This window comes from Galeopterus variegatus, unplaced genomic scaffold (assembly GCF_000696425.1).
Source record: "Galeopterus variegatus unplaced genomic scaffold, G_variegatus-3.0.2 Scaffold5545, whole genome shotgun sequence".
NCBI lineage: Eukaryota > Metazoa > Chordata > Mammalia > Dermoptera > Cynocephalidae > Galeopterus > Galeopterus variegatus.
Genome location: NW_007731656.1, coordinates 5,489 through 32,243, shown reverse-complemented (window position 1 = coordinate 32,243; position 26,755 = coordinate 5,489). Strand labels below are relative to the sequence as shown.

Here is a 26,755-nt window from a genome sequence, read left to right as displayed (position 1 = left end):
TATACCAAGGTCAAGAGTTTGGATCCCCATACTGGCCAGCCCCAAAAAAAAAAAAAAAAAAAAAAAATGTAGATCTGCAAAATAAAAAAAAAGATTACCTCTGATTGAGGAATCAGGGAAGTCAGTCATGAAAAAAATTTGCTTCTGGTAAATGGAAATGTGCAAGTTTGGAAAGGGAAGAGAAAGTTTCCGTGCACAGGATAAGTGTAAACAGAAATAGAAAATATTCCCAAAACAGGACTATACTCTCATCAGTCAAGTCAAGAAACACTTCAGCTTCTCTAAAGCATCAGCCATATTTATGTTAAAACCAGATGCAGTTGTCAATGATGTGAGTAACTTCTCTGGTCAATCGGATAATAAGATAGCATTTATTTATAGTCCCATAGTCATATTGTCAAATCATGGTTGAAGATAAGTTGAGTACAGACAGGAGGGTGTCAAAACTCAAGGAAAGCATGCAGGGAGAGTCAACTGACTATATGAAATTTACTATGAAGATCATTGTCTATTTTTATTATTTATAAATTATATTCTATAATTTTTTATCAGTAAGATTAATGGTAAACTTCTGTATGTGCAAGTATGTATATGCATGGTATTTTTTCAGAGATGTGGTTGTTAAATATACACTAGCACCTTAACAGAAAGACAATGGGGTGAGAAAACCTAACCCTGATCTTCTGATACAGTATGCAGTGAAGAGCCTTTTTTATCCTTGATCCCTTTACTCCTATAAACTGTTTCTCAAAGCCACTGTCTAAATGTCTGGGTCACAATTTTTCTTTTCTCCCATAGAGGAACACAACCCTGGAAACGTGGTCTCCTGCTTTCCTCCCAACCCCATGTCTTAGCACTCTATACACTTAGCACAATGGGCCGTAGCCACGTAGGACCCCAGAGAGAATTTCTGCTCCAGAGACAATCCAAGGCTCTTTCTGCCAAGGTCTCTAAATTCTCAGCTTGTGCTTCTCTTCCCCCAGCTCAATCCCAACTTATTCTAATACTTCAGAACTTCACCTCCTCAGAGGAGCTTTCCCTGATTACCCAAGTTCCCTCTCCTGGTTCCTTTCTATTTCATCCCCCTATTTATTTCTTGGATAGCACTCATTGCAATCTCTCCTAAGCTTTATCTGTATATTTATTGTTCCTGTCTTCTCCCTCGCCCACCATAGAGTCAGATATGATGGAACGAGGCCGTGGAGATGCACTGAAGGCATCTGTTTCAGAGCCTCGCATGGAGACGGTACGAAAGTACTTCCCGGAGACGTGGATCTGGGACTTGGTGGCGGTAGAGTAAGTGACTTCTTTTATATGTGAGATGAAACAACATAGATCCCTCACAATTTTCAATTCTTAACTATTTTTCTTTTTTTATTGTATATATTTAAGATATATAACATGATGTTTTGTTATATATATATACAAAGTGAAGTGATTACTACAATCAAACAAATTAACATATCTGTCATCTCGCATTGTTACTTTTGTGTGTGTGTGTGCTAAGGGCACCTAAAATCTGCTGTCTTAGTAAATTTCCAGTGTACACTCTGTAGCTGCAACTTTGTACACTTTGACCTGCATCTCCCTATCCCCTGCCACCCACCATTCTACCTTCTGTTCTGTGTTCTGCTGCTTTTAGATTCCACATACGAGTGAGATCATGTCATATTTTTTATTCTGTGTCTGCTTTATTTCACTCAGCCTAATGCCCTCCAAGTTCATTCATGTTGTCATAAATAGCAGGGTCTCCCTCTTTAAGGCTGAATACTATTCCATTATACGTTTGCCACAGTTTCTTTGTCCATTCAGCCACTGATGGACTCTTACATTGTTTCTATATCTTGGCTACCGTAAATAATGCTGCAATGCATATGGGAGCACATTCTCATATATGAGGTGATGATTTCATTTCTTTTGAGTATATACCCAGAAGAGGACTTTCTAGGTCCCATAGTAGTTCCATTTTTAATTTTTTGAAGAGTCTCCATACTGTTTTTCAAAATGGCTGTACCAATTTACATTTTCACCAACAGTCCTCCACGTGTGGACAAACTCCTTCCAGAGAGAATCTGGAGACCTGGTTTTATGGCTGGAGCAAGCCAGTGGGTTGCATGAGGAGAAGGCAGGGAAAGTGTCCACACTCCCTTCCAGGCTCCCAAAGGTCTATTGTGTACCTGCCCCTTCTGCTCCCAAATGCAGGCTAGTTAGAAGCCCAACCCTCAAGAAGCAACTGGGAAAGTCTCTAGACACATCCCTTACAAGGAGAAACCGGGAGCTGTTAGCTAAGTTTTCAATATCCAAGTACTAATAATTCTGTTAATCTAATTGCATCAGAGCCAAGAAATTTTGCACAAAATTATTTCTAATATTTTCATAAAATGGGCATGAGAACTAAATATGACCAAGGCCCACAGAGATTAACACCTATGAGAGATCCTTCATTGGTCAGCAATGTTGGGTTAAGCATAGAATCAATCAGGCCAATTATGCAGCATGGTAGTAGCAAAATTAAAAATTATGTCAGCCCTCAGTGGAACAGTATTTTAGAGAAGAGAGTTCAAGGACAATCTCAAATTACGTGTTAAGTTTATATCTGTATTGTCTGTAAAAGATTATGCTACAAGTGTATGTCTATAGGGGATTCTTATATAAACTAGAATTGAAAACAGTCAGAGTTGGAAGAAAAGGACTTTTCCCATCTCAAGCCCTGATTACACTCTCTGTTATTGATATTTCTATTGAGTACACTCAAGTCATGACAACAGAGTCATTTATAGAGGTTCTCTTCCTAGAGGGATTTATTTAACTGCTCACTTTCTGCTCTTCACATTGTCACTGTCCCCAGCTCATCAGGTGTGGCTGAAGTAGGAGTAACAGTCCCAGATACCATCACTGAGTGGAAGGCAGGGGCCCTCTGCCTGTCCAGTGACACTGGACTCGGTCTTTCTCCCACTGCCTCTCTTCGAGCCTTCCAGCCCTTCTTTGTGGAGCTCACAATGCCTTACTCTGTGATCCGTGGAGAGGCCTTCACGCTCAAAGCCACTGTGTTAAACTATCTTCCCAAATGCATACGGGTAAGAATTTGTCTTTCCTAAATTGAATATAAGGTAACAGTCAAGTAAATTAAAAATTGCATTCCTGGGAATACTGACAAACTCTTGTGTACAAGATGTGTTCACTAGAGGAAGAATGCTATCAGAGGATTGCTCATATGTTGTATTAGTTGCAGTTGCTGATATTTCCAAATACCAGATTGTAACTTAAAACAAGTTCTAACCCTTATCAAAGTCTAGGTAGTTTACGTATTATAAAGATTGCAGACATGAGCAACAAAAATCAGTATTCTTCATTCTCACGACTTAGATTCTGCCACATTTCAACCTGTACATTCCCGTCTATTTAACTTTGCATAGCTCATTTATTATAGTAAACCTCACTTTAATTTTAAAAGTTGTTTGCAAGCATCTTACCTCTGCTGAAACCACAACTCTTTATAAATCTCATATAGTCTGCTAGGACAGCTGAGAGAATGGTCAAGGTTCCAGGCTACAGAAGTAGAGCAGCAGCATAATCTTTCCTCTCCTCTGGTCCCACCACATGAAAGAGCAGGTTACCCCCAAAATGCTAAGACTCGGATGTCAGATCCACCTAAATATACGAAAGGGACTTGGTCTTTGTTATGTCAGCTTTAATACTGGGCAACCTGAAATATAACCAGACTCTCAATACGCTTTATTTCCAACCCATTCTCCCTCTGATCTCCTTTTACTCAGAATCTCTTTGTCTCACATATGGTTTCAGGTCAGTGTGCAGCTGGAAGCCTCTCCCGCGTTCCTAGCGGTCCCAGTAGAGAAGGGACAAGAGACTCACTGCATCTGTGGCAATGGGTGGCAGACTGTGTCCTGGGAAGTAACTCCAAAGTCATTAGGTGAGAGACAGACTTTTAGAGACAGTTCTCTCCCCAAGGTATATGTTGGTGGGTACCTTATATCCAAGGCATGTACTGGTGGATACCTTGTATCCTGCACTACCTCCCTCAGGAGAAGATCCCCCATTCTTTTGTCTTCCATTCTAGGAAGCCTAGAAAGATATTCCCACTTCCTCGCCTCCATCCATCTCCACCTTGAATTCACAGTATCGTTAGGCTCTAGTTTATGCTGCATCTGTTCCTGCTCCCGTGTTTTTGTAAAATGAAAGTTTACAGAATATCAAACATTTATAAAGCTTGAGTTTGGAGGCGTGGTGGAAGGGGAAGAAGGTACTCATCTCTATTGGCCCTTTTTTCAGGAAATGTGAATTTCACTGTAAGTGCAGAGGCACTGGAGTCGCAAGAGCTGTGTGGGACCGAGGTGGCTATGGTCCCTGAATATGGAAAGAAAGACACAATTGTCAAGCCCTTGTTGGTTGAAGTAAGTATGCCTGCCCATTTGACAGGTCACACTGAGTAGTCACAAGAAAAACAATGAATTCACTTGGAGTTTCAGCTTTTAGGTAAGAAAGGCTAAATAATATATGGCCCATAATAATATATAGTAATATATATAATATAATGATAATACATGGATATCTCCCCATATTATTCTTCTCTATCTACCTGCCCACCATGTCTATCTCTGTCTCTCTCTTTATTTTCTTAATTTTTCACTCCCTTCCTCATCTTCAACCTGCCTCCTCTATACTGCTTATACTTGCAGAATTTGTTCATATAATACAGTTCAAATCCTTCTCTTCACTATCCAGAACTCTGTGGTTCCCCTATCAACACACATGTCCTGAAAGTCCATTCTCATCTCTAAATTTTCCTTTTAATTGTTACCATTTTTTCATTGACACAATAATTGTATATATTTGGGGTACGATGTGATGTTTCAATATATACACTGTTTTTTAATCAAATCAGGGTAAGTAGCATATCCATCACCTGAAACATTTATCACTTTTTTTGTGGTAGGAACATTCCAAATTCTCTCTTCTAGTTATTTTTAGATTGCAATATCTTATTGTTAGCTACAGTCACCTTACTCTGTGTCACCTCTAACTTTTCTCTTTTTTTTCACCTAAGCCTGAAGGACTAGAGAAGGAAGCAACATTCAACTCCCTGCTTTGTCCCTCAGGTAAGAGTCAGCCATCCTAATTTAAAAAAAAAAAAAACATTAACTAAAGTTTATAGAACATTTGAGTTCAGGAACTTTTATGCATTATTCCTACACTTTCCCTGTGAAGAGCTGCCCTACTATCAACACATTTGACAAATGAGTAATTGGTTCTTAGAGGCCGAGTAATTTCACCAGGAGCATCTCCTTAGCTCATGCATTCTTGGTCTTGCTCTCTTGCAGTACCTGTGCAAAATCCAAAATGTCTTTCTCAACAGTGTGTGGCATGGGTGTAGGCAGAAAATGGGTAGAATCAAAGGGGATATTTCCCTGAAAAATTAGTAATACAACATACGGATAGCTGAATTCAGAGTTCTTCCTACCTAACAGCCTTTGATAATGGGGTAATGCTATTTCCCAAAGAAAGAGTTGTAATGGCCTTTACCATTATTATCCTAGTAATATTTGTTTGATGCCAATTCTGTACCTAATTTTGTATCTAATGCCCCATCAGTCATTGCAGAAGCTTACAGTAAAAGAAATAACTTTTTCTTGTTGGAGGATTTTCTAATCTAAACAACATTTCTAGAAATTTAGTATACTAAGAAGTTTATCAAGACAACATGTTCTTACCCCAAACTGACATCAAATCAACATCACACCTCTGTTCTTTACCTTTTTCTATCTACTAAATTCTATTTACTATATTTTTTCTATTGTCAAGATTTAACATATAAAGTGTGTTCGAAAAACATAATTTCCTATTGTTTAGCTTTATTTCTACATTTAAGTGAATTTAGTGCTCACCACTCGATCCTTTTATCAATGACTTCTCCATTTCTGAGTTAGTTCTTCAATTCAATTAAATCTCTTATGCTTCCAGGGTCAGCCATCAGGTAGTTTTATTAAAATTTATTTTAATTAATTTATTAATTTGTTTAATTACCCATGTTATTAATCACCTATATAATTATATAACAATACATTCCTTTTTTCAAAAAATTGTATTAAAAGCTAATATTCCCCTTTGTAATATTTTTTAATACTTCAATGATCATCCATATACCTTTACAAATATGTGTAAGTGTATGTGATTGTGTATGTGTGATTTACATAAATTATGTTTTATTCTATAACTCGCTTTTATTTTTTTCTAATCAGTAATCTGTCAGAGATATATGCATGTAAAATTGTAGACCTAGGTCATTCCTTTTAGTGGCTTTTAATTCTATACTATCAATGTAGCACAGTTCTGCTCAGTTTTTAGCCATTCCCACATCAGTTTTTCAACTATTTGCTAGTAAAAATAGTTAATTAATTAATTATTAATAATATTCTCCTTGTGTACATATGCAAGTGTAGTTAGGGTAGGTACCAAAATGAGAAATTCCTGAGTCACAGGTGGTATACATATTATTAGTATTTTTGTTTGGTTTTTGGGATTTATTTAATTTTATTATAAGTTGACAATTTATAATTGTATATATTTATACAGTAAAAAGTGATGTTATGGATTTATGAATACAATGTGGAATAATTAAATCAAGTTAATTAACATTTATCACCTCAAGTATTTATCATTTTGTGCTGAGAATATTTGAAATTTATTCTCTTAGCAAGTTTAAAATATATAATACACTATTATTAGCCATATTTACCACACTGTGCAATAGATGTCAAAAAAAAACCACCTTATTCCTTCTGTCTGAGACTTTGTGTCCTTTGACCATCATCACCGCCATCACCTCCACTCAGCCTCTGTAACCACTGTTTCACTCTCTGCTTCTGTGTCGCTACTCATTTATCCATTGATGGACACTTAGGTGTCAATAGTTTCATAACCTGGATATTGTATCATGCTGCGATGAACATGGGAGTGCAGACATGTCTTTGGCAGACTGATGTCAAACCTTTTAAGTATATACCCAGACGTGGGACTGATAGATCATGTGGAAATTCTATTTTTAGTCTTTTAAGAAGCCTCCAGTTTTCCATAATTACCGTACTAATTTACATTCCCAGTAACAGTGGACAGGGCTTCCCTTTTCTTTACATGCTCTCCAATACTGACTATCTTTTGTCTTTTTTATAGTAGCCATTCTGACCATGTGAGGTTATAACTCACTGTGGCTTTAACTTGCATTTCCCTAATTATTAGTGATGTTAAGCATTTTTCATGTATCTGTGGGCCATTTGTATGTCTTCTTTTGAGAAATGTCTATTCAGGTTTCTTACCTATTTTTAATTGGGTTACTTGTTTTCTTACTATTGAATTCCTTATATATTTTGGATACTAACCCCTTTTTGAATGTATGATTTGCAAATAGTTTCTCCAGGTTCACAGGTTGTTTCTTCACAATGTTAATTGTTTTCTTTGCTTCACAGAGATTTTTCAATTTAATATAACCCCCATTTGTCAACTTTTGTTGCCTGTGCTTTGGGGGTCAAATACAAAAAAAATCATTTCACAGACCACTGTTGTGTAGTTCTCCTAAATTTTCTTCTAGTAGTTTTACAGTGTCAGTGCTTATGTTAAAGTCTTTAATCTATTTTGAATTGATTTTTATATGTGGTATGAGATAAGATTTCAATTTCATTCTCATGCATGTGGATATTCAGTTCTCCCACCACCATTTTTTGAAGACACTATCTTTTTTCCATTGTTTATTCTTGGTATCTTTATTAAAAATCAATTGATCATATGTGTATGGATTAACTTCTAGGCTCTCTGTTCTGTTCTATTGGTCAATGTGTCTACTTTTATGCCAGTACCATGCTGTTTCAATTATTATAGCTTTGTAATATAGTTTAAAACCAGGTAGTGTGATGCCTCCAATTTTGATCTTCTTGCTCATGATTGCCTTGGCTATTTGGGTTTTCTTGTAGTTTAATATGAATTTTAAGATTATTTTTTCTATTTCTATGAGAAATGACATTGGAATTTTGATAGGGATTGCACTGAATTTGTAGATCATCTTGGTTAGTATAGACATTTAAACAATATTAATTCTTCCAATCCATGAATATGGGATATATTTCCATTTATTTGTGTCTTCTATTTTTTTCATCAACATTTTAAAGTTTTTAGTGTACAGGCATTTCATCTTCTTGGTTAAATTTATTCCTATGAATTTTTTTTTCATAGCTATTGCAAATGGGATTGTTCTCTTGATTCTTTTTCCAGATAATTCATTGTTTGTGTATAGAAGTATTATTATAGTGTATATAATATATAAATATTATTTCTATACACTAGGGACTAAAACCATATGATCTTTTTAATGTGATGTGTCACACTTATTGATTCGCATATGTTAAACCATCCTTGTATCCCAGGGATAAATCTTATTTGATCATGGTGGTTGATCGTTCTAATGTGGTGTTGAATTCAGTTTGCTGGTATTTTATTGAGGATTTTTACATCTATGTTCATTAAGAATATTAGCCTGTAATTGGTTTTGTGTTGTTGTTGTTTTTATGTAATGTCCTTGTCTGGCATTGGTATCAAGGTAATGCTGACCCTGTAACAGGAGTTTGGCAGTACTTCCTCCTCTTCAATTTTTTGGAATAATTCGAAAAGGATTAGTATTAGTTCTTCTTTAAATGTTTGGTAGAATTCAGCAGTGAAGCCATCAGGTCTTGGGCTTTTCTTTGATGGGAGACTTTAGATTACCAGTCACCCTCCTTCCTCATTATTGGTCTGTTTAGATATTCTACTTCTTTGTGACTCAGTCTTGGTAGCTTGTATATGTCTAGAAATTTATTCCTTTTTTTCTAGGTTTTCCAATTAGTTGGCATATAATCATTCATAATAGTCTCTTATAACCATTTTTAACTCATGGTGTCAGTTGTAATGTCTTGTCTTTTATTTCTGATTTTATTTATTTGAGCCTTTTCCCTTTTTTTATTGTTTTTTTTTTTTTTTTTTTCTTGGTTAGGCTAGCTAAAGGTTTGTCAATTTTATCTTTTTTTAAAAAAACACATGTTTTTTTGTTTGTTTTTTGGTCTTTCATATTGTTTTTCTAGTCTTGATTTCATTAATTTCTGCTCTGATCTATATTATTTCTTCTATATTATCCTTCTGACAACTTTGGGCTTAGTTTTTTTCTTTTTTCTAGTTCCTTGAGAAGTAATGTTAAGTTGTTCCTTTTTTTTTTTTTTTTTTTTTTTTTTTTTTCTTGGTTAGGCTAGCTAAAGGTTTGTCAATTTTATCTTTTTTTAAAAAAACACATGTTTTTTTGTTTGTTTTTTGGTCTTTCATATTGTTTTTCTAGTCTTGATTTCATTAATTTCTGCTCTGATCTATATTATTTCTTCTATATTATCCTTCTGACAACTTTGGGCTTAGTTTTTTTCTTTTTTCTAGTTCCTTGAGAAGTAATGTTAAGTTGTGTATTTGATATCTGTGTTCTTTTATAGTGTAGGTGTTTGCTGCTATAAACTATCATCTTAGAACTGCTTTTGGTATGTCCCGTAAGTTTGGTATGTTGTGCTTCCATTTTCATTTGTCTAAAGATATCTTTCAATTTCCCTTTTATTTTCTTAATTTATCCATTGGTTGTTCAGGATCATCTTATTTAATTTCCATTCATTTGTGAATTTTTCCTGTTTTGGATTTCCAGTTTCATACCATTGTGGTTGGGGGAAAAAATTGACATGATTTCAGTCTTCTTAAATTTGCTAAGACTTATTTCCCTGGAGAACATTCTGTGTGCACTTGAGAAGAATGTGTTTTCTATAGCTGTTGAATGGAATGCTCTGTGTATGTCTGTTATGTCCATTTGGTATAAAGTGTTATTGAGTCTGATGTTTTCTTATTAATTTTCTATCTGGATGATCTGCCAATTGTTAAAAGTGGGTATTGTAGACCCCTGCTATTACTGTATTATAATCTATCTCTCCCTTGAGATCCTTTAATATTTGTTCTATATATTTAGGTGTTCCAATGTTGAGTACATATATATTTATAGTTGTTTTATCTTCTTGATTAATTGACCCCTTTATCATTACATAATGATCTTTTTCATCTCTTTTTACAATTTTTGGTTTAAAGTCTATTTTATATGATATAAGTATAGCTTCCCCAACTCTCTTTTGGTTTCCATGTGTATGGAATATCTCTTTACTCCCTTCACTTTAAGTTTCTGTTAAGTTTACATTCTTAAAAATTAAGTGGGTCTCTTATAAGCCACATGTTGTTGGGTCTTGTTTTTTATCCATTTAGGCACTCTCTGAATCCTTTTACTGGAGAATTTAATTCATTTACATTCAAGATAATTATTGATAGGTAGACACTTACTACTGCCATTTTGTTCATTCTTTTCCGATTGTTTTGAGATACTTTGTTTCTTTATTTCTCTCTTGCTGTCTTCTTTTATGGTTTGATGGTTGGTTTTCTGTAGTGGTGTGCTTTTAATCCATTTTATTTTTCTTTTGTGCTTCTACTAAAGATTTTTGCTTTGTGGTTACCATAAGGCTTACATAGAACATCTTATAATAGTCTATTTGAAGTTAATAACTTAGATTGCATACAATTCTACGATTTTACTATTCCCCACACATTTATGTTTTTGATATCAGAATTTATATCATTTGTAGTGTGTACCTTGACAACTGATTTTAGTGTAGTTGTTATTAATAGTTTTGTTTTTTATTCTTCATGTTAGGGATAAAGTTGCTTTACACACCATCTTTACAGTCCTAGAGTATTTTAAATATGGCTCTGCATTACTTAACCATTGGGTTTCATGCTTTGTGAATTTTATGTTAGTAATTAGTGTCCTTTTGCTTTAGCTTAAAGAACTCCTTTCAGAAATCCCTATATGGTGATGAGCTTCCTGAACTTTGGTTGTCTAGGAAATTTTTAATTTCTCTCTCATTCTGAAAGACAGCTTTGCTGGGTAAAGTATTCTTGGTAAGCAGTTTTATTTTTCTTCAGCTCTTTGAGTATATCATATCACTCTTGACCAGCAGGATTTCTGCTAAGAAATCCACTGATAGTCATTTTGTGACTCCTTTGTATGCAATGTGTTTCTTATCAGTTGCTGCTCTTGGGACTTTTTTTCTTTTGTCTTTGATTTTTGATAGTTTGATTATTGTGTGTGTTGGTGAACTCCTCTTTGGGTTGAATTTATTTGGAGACCTCTGCACTTCCTGTACCAGGATGTTGGCATCTATCCCCAGATTAGGAAAGTTTTCAGCCATTATTTTTTTAAACATACTTTCTGGCCCTTTTTTTCTTTTTTCTCATTCTAGAATTTTTTTTTAAGCAAAGGTTTGGTTTCTTGATGGTGTCCCATTCTTTCCATAGGCTTTCTTAGTTGTCTTTTCTTTTTGCTCCTCTGACTGGATATTTCAAATGTTCTGTATTTACGCACACTGATTCTTTCTTCTGCTAGACTGCATCTGATGTAAAAACTTTGTATTGAATTGTTCAGTTTAGTTATTAGGTTCTTCATTTCTAGGATTTCTTTTTTATTGTTTCTATTTGTTGTCAAACTTCTCACTTTGTTCATGTATTTTTTTTTACAAATTTCATTTAATTTTCTATTCATATACTCTTGTAGTTCACTGAACTTATTTAAGATTATTCTAAATTCTTTGTCAGTCATTTTATAGATCTCCATTTCTTTAGGGCCCATTTTGGAGCTACACTACTTTCTTTTAAAGGTGTCATCATTCCCTGATTCTTTGTAATCCTTGTGTTTTTGCATTGTCTGTGCATTTGAGGAGACAACTACCTCTTCTGGCATTTACAGGTGTGCTTTGGCAGGGATAAACCTTCACTAGTCTAGCCTGTAATTCTGGAAGGGCCAGTTGGTAACAACCCTGGGCAGGCAGAGCTTGTTGTGGGTTCTCTAGTTGGCTTGGCTACTGCCTTTGCTCTGATGTGAGGTGAAGCTGCTGGCATGGTACTGCAATGGCCTCTGGTGAGGCCGGTAACAGAATGTCTTCCTTGGCTGGGTGATTTTGCTACTTCTAATCTGCAGTTGGGCAAGACTACAGGGTGGGCTCTGAGGTTAGGTAGAGGTGCTACCCAGGAGAGGTAGAAGCAGAAACTATGTTCCTTATATGCAGGATTGAGGATTGGTTCCCTGTCTAAGCAGAACCATGGGATAAGCTTTTGCCTGAGTCAAGCCTCTATTCGACCTCCTGGGTCAAGCAGGTCTAGCCCATACACATCTCTGAAAGGCACAGAGGTGGGCATCTCCCTGACTGGACAGGACCATTGGGGTAGGCTCTGGGGCCAGGCATGGAGAGTAGCCATCTAGAGACTCAAGCAGGTTCAACTTTCCACCATGCTTTTGAAAGCATGCTCAGCTTCACAGGTGGGCTATGCAGTTGCTGGTATTTCTGATTGGGTGCCACAGCTGGCGGAAACACAGAGCTGCATGCTGGTCACTGTGAGCTCTACCTCCTTTCTTTGTTTCTACCTGGCCCCAGGCAGTCTAGCCATGCCTTATTATCCCCAGTGTTTCCTGCAAGATGAGAGCAAAGTGGGCTTCTGGGAAGAATCTCAGAATGATAGGGAAGCTGGATGACTACCTCTGGTTCTCTTTTCCCCCTGTAGAAAACATGGGCCCAGGGGAACACTCTTCTTCTGGAATTGTGCCAGCCTGAGGGTGGGAAGGAATGGTGCAACTGAAGTGAGACCATTTTTCTTACCTGTCTAACTCCATTTTCATTCAGTTCTGTGGACCACACAGGTGTCTCAGACTTGTTTCCAAGTACATGGGGTTTTTTTAATTGCTCTTGTCCATGGATAGTTGCTAGTTGAACTTTCTGGGGCAGGGGCAGTGGTGGGTGAAGCCTGAGACATCCTATTCAGCCATCTTGCTCTATTCCTAGTTTGAAAACTAAATAAAGCCCCCTTTTTATTACTTAAACACATTTACACTTCCACCAGCATACAATTCCATAATGTATACTCATCATCGTCTGTTAGGTAAATATTTTTAATTTTTATCAAAAAATTTGGAAGAAAAAATATTTTGCTGTTATTTTAATATGTATTTCCTTAATTACAAGTGAGGATGAGCTTATTTTCTCATGTTTATGAATTGGCTTCATATCCTTTAACCATTTGGTTTTTTTAGTGGTTTTTGTAGTTTCTCTTTTTTTGATGCAGTTGTATGGCACTGAATCTTTATCTGTTGAATATGTTGCAAAAAGTTTCATTCACTTGGTCATTTGTCTTTTAGATTTGCATATAGCATTCATCTTTTTTGTTATTTAACAAATGTTCTTAAATTTTTTAAAATTTATTATTAGCATATTCACTCTTACAAATCATGATATTTCTTTATACCTTTGCCTGACTTATCACTTCCCTAACTATCCCATTTCTACCATCCTTAGTATCATTCTCTTCTTCTGAAAGTTCAATGTATTGTTGTAGTCTTTTCTTTCTTCCTTTCTTTCCTTCATTCCTTCCATCTTCCCTCCTTCCCTCCCCACCTCCTTTCCTTCCTTCCTTCCTTCCTTCCTTCCTTCCTTCCTTCCTTCCTTCCTTCCTTCCTTCCTTCCTTCCTTCCTTCCTTCCTTCCTTTTTCCTTCCTTCCTTCCTTCCTGCCTTCCTTCCTTCCTTCCTTCCTTCCTTCCTTCCTTCCTTCCTTCCTTCCTTCCTTCCTTCCTTCCTAGCATCCAGTTATGAGTGAGAATATGTGGTATTTCTGTTTCTTTGTCTGGCTTATTTCACTTAACATAATTTTCTCCAGACTCATCCATGTTGCTGCAAATGGCAGAATTTCATTCTTTTATATGGCTGAGTAGTACTCCATTGTGTATATGTACCACATTTTCTTTCTCCTGTCATCCATCGATGGACACTTAGGTTGGTTCCATATTTTGGCTATTGTAAATAGGGCTTCAATGAACATGGGAGTACAGGTATCCCTTCAACATGATGATTTCCATTCCTTTGGATATATACCCAGTAGTGGGATTGTTGGATCATATGGTAGCTCTATCTGTAGTTGTTTGAGAAATCTCTGTACTATTTTCAATAATGGCTGTACTATTTTACAGTCCCACCAACAATGTAGGAGGGTTTCCCTTTCTCCACGTCCTCACCAGCATGTGTTATTCTCAGTCTTTAAATACTGGCCAGTCTAATGAGGGTGAGATGATAGCTTAATATGATGTTGACTTGCATCTCTCTGATGACTACTGATGCTAAGCATTTTTTCATGTACCTGTTGGCCATTTATATGTCTTCCTTTGAAAAATTTCTGTTCAGCTTCTTTGCCCATTTTTAAATTGGATTATTTGATTTTTTACTGTGAAGTTGTTTGAGTTCCTTATATATTCTGGATATTAATCTATTGTTGGATGTATAGTTTTTGAATATTTTCTCCCATTCCATAGGTTTCTTTCCATTCTGTTGATTGTTTCCTTTGCTGTGCAGAAGGTTTTTAGTTTGATGTGATCCCATTTCTTTATTTTTTCTTTTATTCCTTTTCATTTTGGGGGTTTTATTCATAAAGTCTTTGCCTAGTCCTACTTAGTAAAGTGTTTACCCTATGTTTTCTCTTAGAAGTTATAGTTTGGGGTGTTATACTTAAATCTTTAATCCATTTTAGGTTGATTTTGGTATATGATGAGAGGTACAGGTATACTTTCATTCTTCTGCATATATATGTCCAATTTTCCCAGCACCATTTATTGAAGAGGCAGTCTTTTCCCCAATGTAGGTTCTTGTTGCCTTTGTCAAAGATCAGTTGGCTGATTTCTGGGTCTTCTATTCTGTTCCATTGGTCCAAGTGTCTGTTTTTATGTCAGTATCAAGCTGTTATGCTTACAATAGCTTTGCAGTATAATTTGAATTCAGATAGTGCTATGCATCTGGCTATATTTTTTTTAATAATTTTGCCCAGGATTGCTTTGGCTATTGGAGGTCGTTTATTGTTCCATATGAATATTAGGATTACTTTTTCTATGTCTGTGAAGACTGTCATTAGTATTTTGATAGGGATTGCATTGAATTTGTAGATTGCTCTGGGCAGAATGGACATTTTCATGATGTTAATTCTTCCCATCCAAGAGTATGGTATGTCTTTCCACCTTTTTGTGTTCTCTTTAATTTCTTTCAGTAGTGTTTTGTAGTTCTCATTAAAGAGATCGTTCACCTCCTTGGTTAAATTGATACCTATGTATTTTATTTTTTTGGCGACTATTGTAAATGAGCTTGCTTTTTTGAATTCGTTTTCTGCTAGTTTGTTATTGTAGTATAAAAACGCTATTGATTTTTGAGTGCTGATTTTGTATCATGCAACATTACTGAAATTGTTAATCAGCTGTAAGAGTTTTTTGGTAGACTCTATAGATTTTTCTATATATAAGATTATATCATCAGAAAACATGGAGAGTTTGGCTTCATCCTCTCCTTGATGCCCTTTATTTCTTTCTCTTGCCTAATTGCTCTAGCTGGTCCTTCCAATACTATGTTAAATAATAGTGGTGAGAGTGGGCATCCTTGTCTGGTTCCTGTTCTTCTCATCCATGCAGGATGATATTGGCAATTGGTTTGTCATAAATTGCTTTTATTGCATTGAGATAATTTTCTTCTATACCTAATTTGCTGAGAATCTTAATCATGAAGGGATGTCAAATTTTGACAAATGCCTTCTCTGCACCAATTGAGATAATCATACTGCTTTTGTCCTTCGTTTTGTTGATGTGATGTATCATATTTATTGACTTTCATATGTTGAACCAACCTCTGATTGCTAGTATTTTGTTGAGGATTTTTGTATCAGTATTCATCAAGGATACTGGCCTGTGGTTTTCTTTTATTTGTTGTATCTTTGCCTGGTTTTTGTATCAGGATGATGCTGCTCATACAATGAGGTTGAGAGAATGGCTTCCATTTCAGTTTTTTGGAAAAGTTTGAAGAGAAGTGGTATTGATTCTTCTTTAAATGTTTGATAGAATTCAGCTGTAAAGCCATCCATCCTGGGCTTTTTTATTGTAAGATTTCTGATTACTGCTTCAACCTCATTACTTGTTATTGGTCTGTTCAAGTTTTACATTTCTTCTTGGTTCAGTCTTGGAAGTTTATATGTGTCCAGAAATTTATCCATTTCCTCCAGGTCTTCATATTTCTTGGTGTATAGTTGTTTATAATAATCTGTAATGATTCTTTGCATTTTTGTGGTATTGGTTGTAATGTCTCCCTTTTCATTTCTGAGTTTTGTTACTTGGGTCTTCTCTCTCTCTCTCTCATTAGTTAACCTAGCTAAAGGTTTATCTATTTTATTTACCTTCTCAAAAAAAAAAAAAACAACTTTTTGTTTCATTGTCTTGTTTTTTGGGTCTCTATTTCATTTAGTTCTGCCCAGATCTTGATTATTTCTTTTGGTCTACTGCTTTTGGGTTTGTTTGTTGCTGTTTTTCTAGTTCTTTGAGGTGTAGTATTAGGTCATTTATCAGAAAACTTTCCATTCTTCTAACGTGTTTATTGCAATAAACTTCCCTTTTAGTACTGCTTTTGCAGTATCCCACAGGTTTTGATATGATGTATCTTTATTATCATTAGTTTCAAGAAATTTTTTGATTTCCTGTTTAATTTCTTCTTGGACCCATAGGTCATTCAGGAATCTGTTGTTCAGTTTCCGTGCACTTGAATAGTCTCCAGAATTTTCTTGTTATTGATTTCCAGTTTTAATCCATTGTGGTGTGAAAAGATACTTGGGATGATTTCAGTTTTTTTCAATTTGCTAAGACTTGATTTGTGACCTACTGTGTGGTCTGTCCTGGAGAATGTTCCATGTGCTGATGACAAGAAAGTATACTTTCTAGTTTTTGAATGAAATGCTCTGTAGATGTCTGCCAGGTCTAATTGGTATAAGGTGTAGTTTAAATCTTGTGTTTCTTTTTTGATTTGTTACCTGAAAGATCTGTCTAAAGCTGATGGAGGGGTGTTCAGGTCACCCACTCTTACTGTATTTGGGTCTATATGTTTAGGTGTAAGAGTATTTGCTTTACATATCTAGGTGCTCCACTGTTGGGTGCATACATATTTATGATTGTTATGTCTTCTAAATGGATAGATCCCTTTATTATTACATAGTGGCCTTCTTTATCTCTTTAAGGTTTTTGGTTTGATGTCTATTTTATCTGATGTAAAAATAGCTACCCCTGCTCATTTTTGTTTTCCATTTGCATGGTATATCTTTGTCCATCCCTTCAGTTTTAGTCTGTGTTTATCTTTATAGGTGAGATGGGTATCTTGAAGACAGCATATAGTTGGATCTAGCTTTTTAATCCAATCAGTCATTTAGGGTTGTTATTGATAAGTATTGCTTTACTCCTGTCATTTATATTGCTTTTTGTTTAGATGTTCTAAACATCATTTGTCCCTTTCTTCCCCTTTTATTTTTCATCTTCAATGCTAGTTGTATTTTTGAGGTGACATGATTTAGTTTCTTTCTCCTTCTTGTTTGCATTTTGGTTTTAAGGGCAGGTTTTGCTTTTTCTTGTGAATACATGATATTGATTATTGTTTTTCAGATTGCAGATGCAGGACTCCTTTGAGAATTTCCTGCAGGGCTGGGCGTGTGGTAGTGAACTCCCATAATTTTTGTATGTCAGAGAAATACACTATTTCTCCCTCATCTCTGAAGGATAACCATGCTGGGTATATTCTTGGCTGGCAATTGTTTTCTTTTAGTGTTTTGAATATATCAACCCATTTTCTTCTGGCCTTTGAGGTTTCAGTTGAGAAGTCTGCTGTTAACATGATGAGAGCTCCCTTATAGGTGACTTGACACTTTTTTCTTGCTACTTTTAGAATTCTCTCTTTGTCTTTGAGTTTTGCCAGTTTGACATCATGTGCCTTAGAGAGTATCTTTTTGGATTGAATATGTTTGAGGATCTTTGGGCTTCCTGGATCTGAAGATCTGTATCCCTCCCTGTACCTGGGAAGTTTTCTGTTATTACTTCCTTGAATAAGTTTTGAATGCATTTTCCTTTTTTCTCCCCTTCTGGAATACTCATGATTTGGATGTTTGTACATCTAAGGTTGTCTGCTAGCTCTCTTAAATTTTCTTCATTTTTTTTATTCTTTTTTTTCTTTTTCTTATCTGCCTTGGTTTTTTCAAAAAGAACATCCTTGAGTTCTGAGATTCTTTCTTCTGCTTGCTCTAGCCTGCTGCTCAAACTTTCTGTTCTGTTTTATATTTCACTGAGAGAATCCTTCATTTCTAGTAGTTCTGTTACATTCTATTTATAAGTTATTAATCTCTTTGTAAATTTCCTCCTTCATATCCTTAATATTTTTTCTTGTTTCATTGTGTTCTCTAGTTGATTCTTCTTTCTTGGAGTTTTCTTAAAATCAGTGCTTGGAATTCCTTTTCAGACATCTCAAGGGTTTCTTGCTCTATGGGGTTTGGTACTTGAGAATTACCATATTCCTTTGGTGGTGTCATATCTTCTTGTTTTTTGTAGTTCTAGTATTTCTATGCTGATGTTTGGTCAGCTGGTAGAACACTTAATTTTTCTATCACTCTGGAGTGGGTTATGAGGGGAAAGACTTCCTTCTCTATTTGTAGGTTCTGCTGGTGACTCTTCTTTCTTCAATGCAGTTGAGTGTGCAGTGAGCTGCCTTGGCTAGTTAGTGCACAGGTCCTGCATGCACTCACTTGGGCAGCCCACACAGTGGTTCAGTGGGGCCTACAAGCCCCTCCAGAGCTCACTCAGGTCACATTTGTTCTCTTACAAAAATTTTAATATTAATTTTATGAAGGAAGAAAGATAAATAATACACATACATCATCTTTATATAGTTCACAAAAATTAAAATGACAGTAAGTATATGTTCATCAGTAACAATTATTTTAATTAGTCAAAATATTTCACTCGATCATTTGTCTTATAACTTTGTTTATGGCATCTGCCTTCTCACAAAAGTTTTAATATTAATTTTACTAGGAAAGGATGCAGTATAAAAATAAATACTACACTTCTCTCATTTCCATCTTTACCATAATTCACCAAGATTAAAACGGAAGTATATGTATGTTCATCACTAGTAATTATTTTATTTTCAATGTGTCGAATACTGCCCATCTTCACCTCTCCACCCCCATTTTATGAATCTTTCACAAAAACGCTATCTTCATATCTGATGAAATTTGACTGAAGAAAGGATATAACATTGTTTTAGAATTCAGGACCTTTTGAGGAATTTTTCTTTTGCTTATGTATACATACAGGGCTTTGCTGGTTTTTTTCCCATGCAGCTGTTGAGTAAGGAAGTTGAGGGTAGGCACTAAATAGATCATCTTGTAATAACCATCTTGTGTTAGCCATGGGATAATTGCACCTGAACCACCTCATCGTCAAGCTCTTATCACTTCATCATCTTTTTTTGTAATTCACCTCTACACATAGGGAAAAAGATGGTTGGGGAAAAAAATCTGGAAATTTCAGAATTCCAGTAGCCCATGTTTGAGATATGAAAATACTGTTCTATTAAGAGAGTGATAGCTTTTCAAAAGGAATTTAGGTGTAAGACATAGTTCTGGCTTCTGGATCATAGAGCACTCCAGAAAGATATATTGCATAAATAATTTTTATATGGCTGATTTGTTTCTCTAGGTGCTGAAGTATCTGAACAAATATTCCTGAAGCTGCCACCAAATGTGGTAGAAGAATCTGCCCGAGCCTCTGTCTCAGTTTTGGGTGAGTCTCCAGACCCTAGTGTATTTGCACATTAATAGCTCCTACTATATTTCTTTTTTATAAACATTTACTCAAAATAACAGCTATAATTTTAGCTTCTTTCTCCCTCCTTCCTTGGGCTTGTGTATTGCTTCCAATCATACCTCTGTCCCTGGGAGACTCACCCTTCCTATAAATCTTCATTTCTTCTTAGCTCAGCTAATTATTCATTTCTTCTTAATGATTCTGATAGATTATAATTTCTAAGCTTTATGGCTTCCCATCTCTTTCATTCCCTAGGAGACATATTAGGCTCTGCCATGCAAGATACACAGAATCTCCTCCAGATGCCCTTTGGCTGTGGAGAACAGAATATGGTCCTCTTTGCTCCTAACATCTATGTTCTGGATTATCTAAATGAAACACAGCAGCTGACTCCAGAGATCAAGTCTAAGGCCATTGGATATCTCAACACTGGTGAGTGATTGAATGAGTGAGTGGAAACTTGACAGTGCTGTTTCAACTATATTTCCAAATAGGCTTGAGTTATTTATCAATACTATGACACATTAGCTTATCTCACTATAATAGCTACTATGGTAAGAATAATATAACTGTTAATTCCATGGAAACTCTCCACTCTCCAACCTCCAACAAGATGTTTAAGGCTCAGAACCTTGTGTCAGAACCTTATGCCAGTAAAATTTGGGAATGGTCACAAGAGAGGCCAAGGCATTTCAGACATTTCTCTGGCTTCAGTATGCACATTAATCTGTCATGTTTCATTAATCTTCCATTCCAGGTTACCAGAGACAGTTGAATTACAAGCACTCTGATGGCTCCTACAGCACCTTTGGGGAGAAATATAGCAGGAACAAGGGCAATACCTGGTAAGGGAAGGACAATTTTTTGAGCTCCTATTTTTGTGCCATGTCTTGTATGTGTATTACCACAATTATATTTACAGCAACCCTATTAGATATGTTATTAGACATGTAGTTGGTTATACTGATAAATACATCAAGATTAGCAAGATAACAAGCAGAAAAGCTGAAATTGAAATACATTTGTGGTAGACTTGCTCCCAAAATTAATCCTCTTAATAATATGCCAAGGTATTTTCTTAAATAGCTCTCATAACCATGAGTTTTTAAATTTTATGACCAGTGAACATATCATATACCTTCCAGATAAACTATGTTAACTTCAGCTTATGTTATATTTTTTAGATCATATTCATCTTGACTTAGAATAAATATATTAACAGGAGGAAAAAATTTAGAGGGAGACAGTGATATGAAACATTTTTATTTTTTAAGATCCCCAAGGCAACACAACATTAGCAGGAGTTATTGCATCTACTCTTAGTAGGTGCACATGAGAAGATTCCATCATTTACAGAAGGAAATCTCTAAAGAAAACAGAGATTTAACCCTTGACCAATTAACTAAGAAAAATCAATGTTAGAAGTACTTATACTCCCTGTGACAAAGGGAAAGTGAGTCTTCAAGGAAATACTAGATCTAGAAGGTTAATCAAGGAGACTAAAGGCGATAGGCAACCTAAGGACACAAGAACTCCTGTTAGATGACGCACATCAATGTAAGAAGTGTCATATAAAGCCCCTTGCTGTGAAGTGGCTACAAAACCATTGCAATAACATAGATATCATCATCGCTTCCTCCCCCGTCAGGCTCACAGCCTTTGTGCTGAAGACTTTTGCCCAGGCTCGAGCATATATCTACATCGATGAAGCACACATTACCCAAGCCCTCACCTGGCTCTCGCAAAAGCAGAAGGACAACGGCTGTTTCAAGAGCTCTGGGTCACTGCTCAACAACGCCATGAAGGTGAACCATTCTGGAGTTGGTTTTGATTTGTCCATTATGATATCCACAAGGATGAGAAAGGAAGTGATAATATAGAAATGCCTAAGGGAATGTATCAGAGGAAAGTAAAACCTGGATAGCACCAAGGAAGAAAGGATGAAACTTAGGTTAGTGGTGATACGTTGCTCCATGGGGACGGATATGGGTGAGGATAAACTTCATGACACAGCAGAGTGGAAAGCACTGATTAAGAGAATTCTTAGAAGTTGAATTACTCAAATCTCCTGTCTTTCTCATCTTCACAGGGAGGAGTAGAAGATGAAGTGACTCTTTCCGCCTATATCACCATTGCCCTTCTGGAGATTCCTCTCCCAGTCACTGTAGGTACCACCGTATGTCTCTGCTGAAGGACAACTCTGTATGCAACAAAACCGCTGACCTGCTCTCTGAAATACTACATTACTAAATGCCAAGTGTCAATTTTCCCTCTATGCAATGCCAATGCTTCCCAGATCAATAGAGAATTTGGTCAATCCATTAAGAAAGGTTTATACTTTCCCAGTGGCTATTTCTCCCCTACTCCTTCAAAAAAAAAGAATTCTAAAGATATGTTTTTTGAATATGAGAGTAACAGATAAAAAATATTATTCTCTCTATCCATAAGAATGAGAAACAGATGTGTAAAATCATTTGAAAAACTTCTTTATCTCCTGTGCTATGATCTGTGTGTTTCCCCAGAATGCTAGCACCTCTGTGCAGATAGCTCAGTTCCCTTCCTGTTCTCTTTTCACAGCACCCTGTTGTCCGCAATGCCCTGTTCTGCCTGGAGTCAGCCTGGAAGACAACACAGAAAGTGGCCCATGGCAGCCATGTCTACACCAAGGCACTGCTGGCCTATGCTTTTGCCCTGGCAGGTGACCAGGACAAGAGGAAAGAGATACTGAAATCACTTGAGGAGGAAGCTGTGAAAGAAGGTGAGAGCACACCTGAGCTCTTTCTCCTGTCCCATATTCTCTATATCAAGAACTACATTACAATAACGCCCTACTCCTACCTCCTGTGAACCCTGTCCCCTGTCTTCTTTTATGTATATCATATATATTTTGTCCATATCAAATTTTTATAAAATCCAGGATTTCTTAATCAAACCAGACATCAAAAGATAAGAGGCAGTATAATGCAGTAGTGAGAAGCTTAGCCCCTGTAGACTAGCTCCTAAACATACTCCCTATGTGATTTCGGGCAAGGCATTAACTTGTCTATGTTTCAGTTCCTTCATCAGCAAAATGGAGATAATAATAGTGTGTACTTCATAGGGTTGCTGTGTCAAATGAGTTAATGCACATGAAACACTTGGTAGAGCATATGGCACATAGTAAATGCTAGAAAAGTACTAATTATTACTAAGATATCAGTTCTTAATATGTATCCAAGCCTTACCTGGTGAATCATATCATCTTCAATATAAGGAAAGCTTATTTCACAAGATTATTAATGTTGACCAATCTATTCATATTTACACAATACTTCTACATATACCACGGTCTATAAAAGGGGTTGAAGAAATAGAAAATAAAATGCAAATGATAAGATGTCCAATAAAATGCATTCGACCTTTCTCCTTTGACTGTGCCATTAATTATTTTTTAATGTACTGGTAAATATTACATATATATAAAAAGGCATAAAAAGTCACTAGCAAACACCCATATATAACTCCTTCCCAACTTAAGATATAAAATATCACCAATGCATGAAAAATCCCGTGTACCACTTCCATTTGCAGAAGTGACCATTGTCCTGAACTTGTCACTACCATTTCCGTCGATTTCTTTATATTTTTGCTGTATAGGTATCCTCAAATAATAGTCAGAATTCGTACATGTTTTTCATCTTTAAATAAGCAGTATTATATTTTTAGGATATTTCTACAGTTTATTTTCTGTTTGTTTTCCTTTTATTTTTTTAATTTCAAGTCAGAATTCGTACATGTTTTTCATCTTTAAATAAGCAGTATTATATTTTTAGGATATTTCTGCAGTTTATTTTCTGTTTGTTTTCCTTTTATTTTTTTAATTTCAATATTATATTGAGAGTCCCTATACCAGTGTCTGTAGCTCTTAGGTCATTAATTTTCACTGCTGCATAATATATTACAGTATATAAATAGGTCATAATTTATATATCAGATTTCTCCTCATGGATCTTTTCTCATTATTATTTCCTTCTATTACAAGCAATGCTGCAGTGAGGATCCTCGTACCTGTCTCCCTGTGCATGTGCATGAGTTTCCCTTAGTTATACTTCAAGAAGCATTATGATTGATCAGCAGGCTAAGCACATCAGCTGTTAGTATTATTTTTTCCAATCAAATGAGTGCAAACTCTAGAATTTCATGTGATCTGTGATCCTCACAAGAAACCACTAAGAATGGGATTTATAAGAAATTTAACAAACTCCAAATGAGATTTAGATAACATCAGAAATAGGAAATAGCCATAAGCAGTGAGAGAACCTCCTCCTGCCATCTCTTCCTCCCACCAACCCTGTAGCAACTATTTAAAAACATAGATACGTATAGGCATCAGATTTCAGCAACTTTCTTTGCCTTAGCTGATCTGAAACACACCAAGTTCAGATAACATAAAAGGAAAAGCATCTACACAACGTTAGAAAGATTGTAACTGGAATACAACCTTCACTTCAGCTCTGGCTTGGGTACTTTCCACTAAAATTAAATATAAATATATAGTCAATTATAAATATTTTTTTCTCACACCCAGATAATTCTATCCACTGGACACGACCTCAGAAACCCAGGGCACCAGAAGGGCATGTTTATCAGCCCCAGGCTCCTTCTGCTGAGGTGGAGATGACGTCCTATGTGCTCCTGGCTCGCCTCACGGCCCAGCCAGCCCCAAGCTCAGAGGACCTGAACTCCGCAACGCACGCTGTGAAATGGATCACAAAGCAGCAGAATTCCCATGGCGGCTTCTCCTCCACCCAGGTCAGTGATTCGCCGGAACATTTAACTTCTGGCAAAAGGTTTGAACAAAATACAAACACATACAAAAAGAAAAAATGAAGATGACAGTAATCTGAAATGAGGAAAATGTTATTAGTATTCAGGGATAATGAGAAAATCAACGTCAACGAGGGCTGAAAAGAAACTGTGTAGAGTTCTGGCACCCCATGCCTGTGCTGTTATGCAGTCTCCTGCTTCCAGCAGCAACTCTAGCTCCCTAAAGGAGCAGTGGGGCACCCGCAGAATGAAGAAAAAATCTCCTACCATTCTTCTGGAAGTTCTAAGAGACTTTTAAGTTGTTTCCAGGAAGTATACACAAAACTAAATTGTCTCTCCTTACAAATCTTTGCATTCTTGGGTCCCCCTTAGCTGGCATCTTTTAAAGCTGACACACTTCATGTTTCCCTTATCCACCTCTTAATACACCAACATTTGTTCATCAGGAGTGTAAAGAGCTGTCATTATTCACCCAACCTCCTAAGCCTAACCAGATAATCGTGTATCTAAACAATTCATCAATATGTGCACAGCAGGAAACTTTATCTTCAGAGAATTTAGGTGTCCACATATACAACCTTAAAAGAGAATAGAAAGTGACTAAATGCACGCCACTCTTTCTTCATTATATTTAATCACTGATCCTTCCATATGAATGAAAAGAACTAAATGATTTTATTGAGATAGTCACCATTCATTCTGGATGTCACCCAGGTTCATTGTTGATGAGTATGGAGAATACGGCATATAGGGAGAATCCACAGATAATATTTCAATAAGAAGGGAGCACCACATAAAAATGCTATTAGATCCAGAAAATAATTGTAATATTTGCCTTTTATTTTCTTTGGAGAAACTGAAGCATGACCCTGATCATGGCTACAGAGGACACTGGGTTCTCCCGGCATATAGGGAGAATCCACAGATAATATTTCAATAAGAAGGGAGCACCACATAAAAATGCCATTAGATCAAGAAAATAATTGTAATATTTGCCTTTTATTTTCTTTGGAGAAACTGAAGCATGACCCTGATCATGGCTACAGAGGACACTGGGTTCTCTCAGGACTCCCGCCTCAGCAGCCAAGCAGAGTAGACTGAAGTTTGTGTAGGTGGTGGCAGAAATGACCACAGTTGTCAAGAAAGACATCTGAGGCAGAGAGCTGATGCTAATAAATGATGACCATTAACATACATTTTCACATTCCATATTCTGATAAATAAAATAAACCTCTAGGGCATACAGTCCAATGTGAATAAGAGTATTATGGTTCTGTCATCTATCTAAAGATTATAATCAATCTTGAAATTAGAGCTACAATATTTAAGTAGAGAGGGAAATAGGAAATTAAGGCCCCTTTGTTGCAGCTTACATGGGTCTTTGGAAAATGTCTCAGTCCTCAGAGGGTTATTATACCTAAGCAGGTTCTCTCGCTCATCTCTTTCAGGACACCGTAGTGGCTCTCTACGCATTGTCCAGATATGGAGCAGCCACTTTTACCAGAACTGGGAAGGCTGCACAGGTGACCATCCAGTCTTCAGGAACATTTTCCACAAAATTCCAAGTGGACGACCACAACCGCCTGTTACTACAGCAGGTCTCATTGCCAGAGGTGCCTGGGGAGTACAGTGCAAGAGTGACAGGGGAAGGATGTGTCTACATCCAGGTGAGACTCTCGGACAGATGAGGACAGTGTACTGTAACTACTCTCACTCAAAAGTCCTGACACAGCCAGCAACGGGGCAAATCAGAGAAAGAGTGAGAAAGTTGAAAGGAATTCTGAGGAAGGGAGAAAAACAGATTTTTGTCTTTAATGTTCCATAGACATCCTTGAAATACAACATTCTTCCAGAAAAGGAAGATTTCCCATTTGCTTTAGTGGTGCAGACTGTGCCCCAAACTTGTGACGGAACCAAAGACCACACCAGCTTCCAGATTTCACTGAATGTCAGGTAAGACCTTCTGACTATATCTCCTAATTCTGGGAATAGCAACCAGTCTTCTTACTGAAACTCCTCGCTACGTAACGCAGTATGACAGTAAATGCTTCTACGACATTTGCTTAAAAAGCAACGTATTCTGTTAATATTCATACAATAAAATTTATGAACAATGGGGTTTACACTGCCAGTCCCCTGCCTTCAGG

At 36.4% G+C, this 26,755-nt stretch overlaps 1 protein-coding gene across 1 annotated transcript in view; it reads left to right on the top strand.

Annotated features, from left to right (window-relative positions):
* The window catches only part of A2M (alpha-2-macroglobulin), a gene marked incomplete at its 3' end in the record, with an annotated part of 46,777 nt that extends 20,216 nt beyond the window's left edge, over positions 1-26,561 (top strand). The window contains exons 18-31 of the mRNA XM_008589597.1: positions 1,176-1,296; positions 2,849-3,077; positions 3,805-3,931; positions 4,291-4,412; positions 5,066-5,117; positions 19,695-19,778; positions 20,058-20,234; positions 20,560-20,647; positions 21,451-21,607; positions 21,892-21,966; positions 22,380-22,560; positions 24,370-24,593; positions 26,057-26,275; positions 26,434-26,561. Of these exons, the coding sequence (XP_008587819.1) occupies positions 1,176-1,296; positions 2,849-3,077; positions 3,805-3,931; positions 4,291-4,412; positions 5,066-5,117; positions 19,695-19,778; positions 20,058-20,234; positions 20,560-20,647; positions 21,451-21,607; positions 21,892-21,966; positions 22,380-22,560; positions 24,370-24,593; positions 26,057-26,275; positions 26,434-26,561 (1,984 nt within the window). The remainder of the gene's footprint in view (positions 1-1,175; positions 1,297-2,848; positions 3,078-3,804; positions 3,932-4,290; positions 4,413-5,065; positions 5,118-19,694; positions 19,779-20,057; positions 20,235-20,559; positions 20,648-21,450; positions 21,608-21,891; positions 21,967-22,379; positions 22,561-24,369; positions 24,594-26,056; positions 26,276-26,433) is intronic.
* Positions 26,562-26,755: the final 194 nt, after the last annotated feature.